This window comes from Tupaia chinensis, unplaced genomic scaffold (genome assembly GCF_000334495.1).
Source record: "Tupaia chinensis unplaced genomic scaffold, TupChi_1.0 Scaffold149922_1, whole genome shotgun sequence".
Classification (NCBI taxonomy): Eukaryota; Metazoa; Chordata; class Mammalia; order Scandentia; family Tupaiidae; genus Tupaia; species Tupaia belangeri.
Genome location: NW_006209766.1, coordinates 1,377,060 through 1,380,564, shown reverse-complemented (window position 1 = coordinate 1,380,564; position 3,505 = coordinate 1,377,060). Strand labels below are relative to the sequence as shown.

Genomic DNA, 3,505 nt, shown 5'->3' with positions numbered 1-3,505 from the left:
TCCTCTCAGGATCTTGGGCACGCACGCACACGCGCCCAGCATGAGTTTTAAGCCACCGGGTCCGGGACATGAACTGCGGTCGACTACATGGGAGTCCAGTGACATAGCCATTACGCTAACTGCTGGTCCCATGGAAGAAATAACTTTTTAAAAAGTTGTCAGTTTTTTAAGGTCACATGGGATGGAAGCTGGAGTTCCAACTGGACCCAGAGTTGGGTGAGCTACAGAGCCCAGGTACCTCTTCACTGGCCCCTCCATCTGTCCACTGCAGGGCCTAAAGGGAGTCCTAGCCTGCCCTGCCCCGTGAGCCTCAGGCCACCTCTCCCTGAGCTGTCCTCTCTCTTGGCTGTTTCCCCTCTGGTCAACTCCAGCTCCGGGTCTCTGTTGCACCAGGCGCAATTCCAGCAAGGCCTTATGGCCCAGTCTCTCCTGTACCTCCCTACTTGAGTGTTCCTGTCTTCCTGTCTGCCCCCACCTCTCTTCCCATTGCTTTATCTCTGATAGTTCTCATTGTTCTCAGTCTCCCTCTCTCTCCATCTCTATCTGCCTTCCTCCGTGTTTCAAGAAGACTGCGCATTTTAAAACCCTCTCTTGAATCATCCTCTCTTCCATCTCCTCTCTTGCCCCTATGGTTGCAGTGAACACAGAAGAGAAAGGTAAGAAGGGCCAGTGATGGGGAAGAGAGTCTGAGGGTCTCAGGGCTGGGTGGTCCAGCCCAGATGTCAGGGGGCTGAAGGGCACTTCCTGCCAGGGAGGGAGGCCGTCGTCTCTCTGACCAGACTGGAAAATGTGACGTCAGAGAGGGGGGAGTAAAGGGGAGAAGACAGGAACAGAAGAAATATGACACCTCTGCATGTCCTCCTTCCCTGAGAGGACTTGGTATTGCTGCCCTCCTCCCTATGCCCCATGTCCTTCCCAGCTTGCCGCCTGCTAATCCAGGGCTCTGATGGCTACCTCCCTGGGAGACCCTCAAGCACTGTCCCTTCCCTGGTCCAGTCCTTGCCACAGCCTCCTCTTGGACCTCCAACCCTCAGACTTAAGTGCAAATCTCTGATGCCAGCCCCAAGTTAAGTTTGCTGCTTAACCTTTTATTTTTTTTCCTTTTTGAGATGTTTTTGCTATAGGGTGTGTGTGATTGCCAGAAAGACAGAGATAGAGGGACAGAAAGCGAGAAATCACCCCCCGGGAGGATGGCCACGCCACAATCCTTTCTCCTTCATTCTCCTCTCAGGATCTTGGGCACGCACACGTGCCCAGAGTGAATTTAAGCCACTGGGTCCAGGACTCGAACCGCAGCCGACTATATGGGAGTCCAGTGATGTAACCATTAAGCCAACTGCAGGTCCCCTTTTTTTTTTTTTTTTTTTTTTTTTTTCTCTTTTTTTTTTTTTTTGTTTTTTTTTTTTTTTTTTTTTTTTGCTTGCTGCTTAGTTTTGTCTTGGCTTCTCAGCGCTTACTGCTGCCTTCCGGGTAGTCTAAGTTCTTAGTCTGGTGTTCAAGGTCCTGCATGGACTCCTTTTCAGACAGGCAAGTTTGGAGCTGGGAAACAGAGGGAGAGACCCACAGATGCAGAGAGAACACACTCAGAGACACAGACACATAGAGACGAGATAGAGGGGCATTCACAGAGAAGCGTCTAGTGAGATAAGTCGGCTGGGGTTTGACAGAGTGGAGAAAACGAGAAAACAGCCAGAGATCTAGCGACTGATAGGAAGAAATTGAGACAGAGCCTCAGAAGTGGACGATTTCTCCAGGAAGCCCTCTGACCCATGGGTCAGCACCCAGGGCTGCCCCGTTCCTACCCTGACCACCCTGGGTTGTACCTGGCATCAGGCCATGAGCTCTGTGGGAGCAAGGCCCAGGACAACTCATCACTACCATCCCCAGCACTGCCCAGACGGTGGGTGAGCGCTGGCTGGAAGGATGGAAGCCTAGAGGGCTGAGCTCCAGAAGGGGAGGGCCTAGAAACTCCCACCCTGGTGCTGAGCCTCAGCTTGGCCCCACTGCCCCCTCTGGGATGGGCTGCACTAAGTATGCACTGAGGAAGGGCCAACAGGAGGTGGGCACACAGTGGGGCTCAGCCATGCCCATCTGGATGTGCTCATCTGGGGGGTTTCAAGGTTCCCAGCATTTTCAGGTGGGGAGATGCCCTCCTAGAGTAATTCTAAGCCCAGCCAGGGATGGAAATGAACGTAAATTTATTGAAACTGGTTTTGGGGCAGGTGGGTGGAGAGAGTGGGGGGTTTTCCAAAGAGAACTGTGGGGAGGAGCCAGCGCCCGGCCGGGTGGGAGCGGGTGCCCGGCCACAGACCCTATCTCAGGCCCAACTTCTTCTTTTCCTTCTGCTTCTTACGGACTACGTCCAGGTTCCGGTCCTTCCACATGCTCTTGCGAAGCTTGATGGGGCGGGAACCCACATACTTCCCTGTGGGAATGGAGGGTTCAGGGTCAGGCTTGGTGTCAGGCTTAAGCCAGATGCCAGCCTCACCCATCACCCCCAGGGGAGGCCTCACCCACCGTTCATCTCACGCATGGCGCGCACATAGTCGCTGGGGTCCTTGAAGCTGACGAAACCATAGCCCTTGGTCTTGCCTGTGCGCTTATCGCGAATCACTTTAGCCTTAAGGAAGGATGGGAAGCGGCTAAAGGCACGTGCCAAGATGTCATCGTTCACCTCATTGCCCAGATCCCCACAGAAGATCCGGAAGTCATCTGGGGTTAGGAGAAAGAAGAGGTCAGAGGTTGCAGAGGCCTGGCTCAGCGTCTGCCTTATTTGAGGAGCCCCACATTCTCGGAGGCATCCCCCCACAGTCTCTGCCTGGGGGCCTCTCAGTAGTAACAGCCAATGCCTATGTATTTACCCGTGCCAGGCGCTCTCTAATCTAAGCACCAGAGAGGCCTTCCCGGATTCCGAGCACTGAGCCATAGCACTGCCTGAAGTTATGCCACTAAGAAGCGGCAGAACTCAGGCATCTGGCTCCAGATTTTTTTTTTCCCCTTTTTTATGGCCAGAGGGCATGTGCACTCACCAGAAACAAAGAGAGAAAAAGCACGCCCCACTGGGGCATGGTCATGCTGCAATCCAAGGACTTTTTTCCCTTTGGTGATTTTATTTGCTTGAGGATACATGTGTTCACTGGGGACAGACAGACAGGAGGAAGGGGAAGAAAGCATCCCACAGTGGGGTGTGGTCACACCACAATCCCTTCTCCATCCCTGTGGGGATTTTGAACACACACGCATACAGACTTGGCGTTTTTCAAGCAGCTAGGGTAGGATCTGAACTACATGGATGGCCCCTGGGATCCAGCTTAACAACTAGGGCACAGGGCTGCCCCCACCAGGATTTCAGGAATGTACAAACACGAACTCAGTGTGTTTTTCAAGCTGCCAGGGCCAGGATTCAGACCATGGTCAGCCATGTGGGATACACAGCAGTTAACCCTCATGCTATGGAGCTGATGCAGACTCATTTTTTTTTTTTTTTTAGAGTTTTTTCTTAATG

General features: G+C 53.0%; 1 protein-coding gene across 2 annotated transcripts in view; it reads right to left on the bottom strand.

The window, feature by feature from the left end:
- Window positions 1–2,181: 2,181 nt before the first annotated feature.
- RBM42 (RNA binding motif protein 42) overlaps window positions 2,182–3,505 on the bottom strand; it is a 32,793-nt gene continuing 31,469 nt past the window's right edge. For both annotated transcript variants that reach the window (XM_006171635.3, XM_006171636.3), the window contains 2 exons: window positions 2,518–2,712; window positions 2,182–2,425 (listed from right to left, as the gene is read on the bottom strand). In XM_006171635.3, coding sequence (XP_006171697.1) covers window positions 2,313–2,425; window positions 2,518–2,712 — 308 coding nt within the window. In that variant the 3' untranslated portion in view covers window positions 2,182–2,312. The remainder of the gene's footprint in view (window positions 2,426–2,517; window positions 2,713–3,505) is intronic.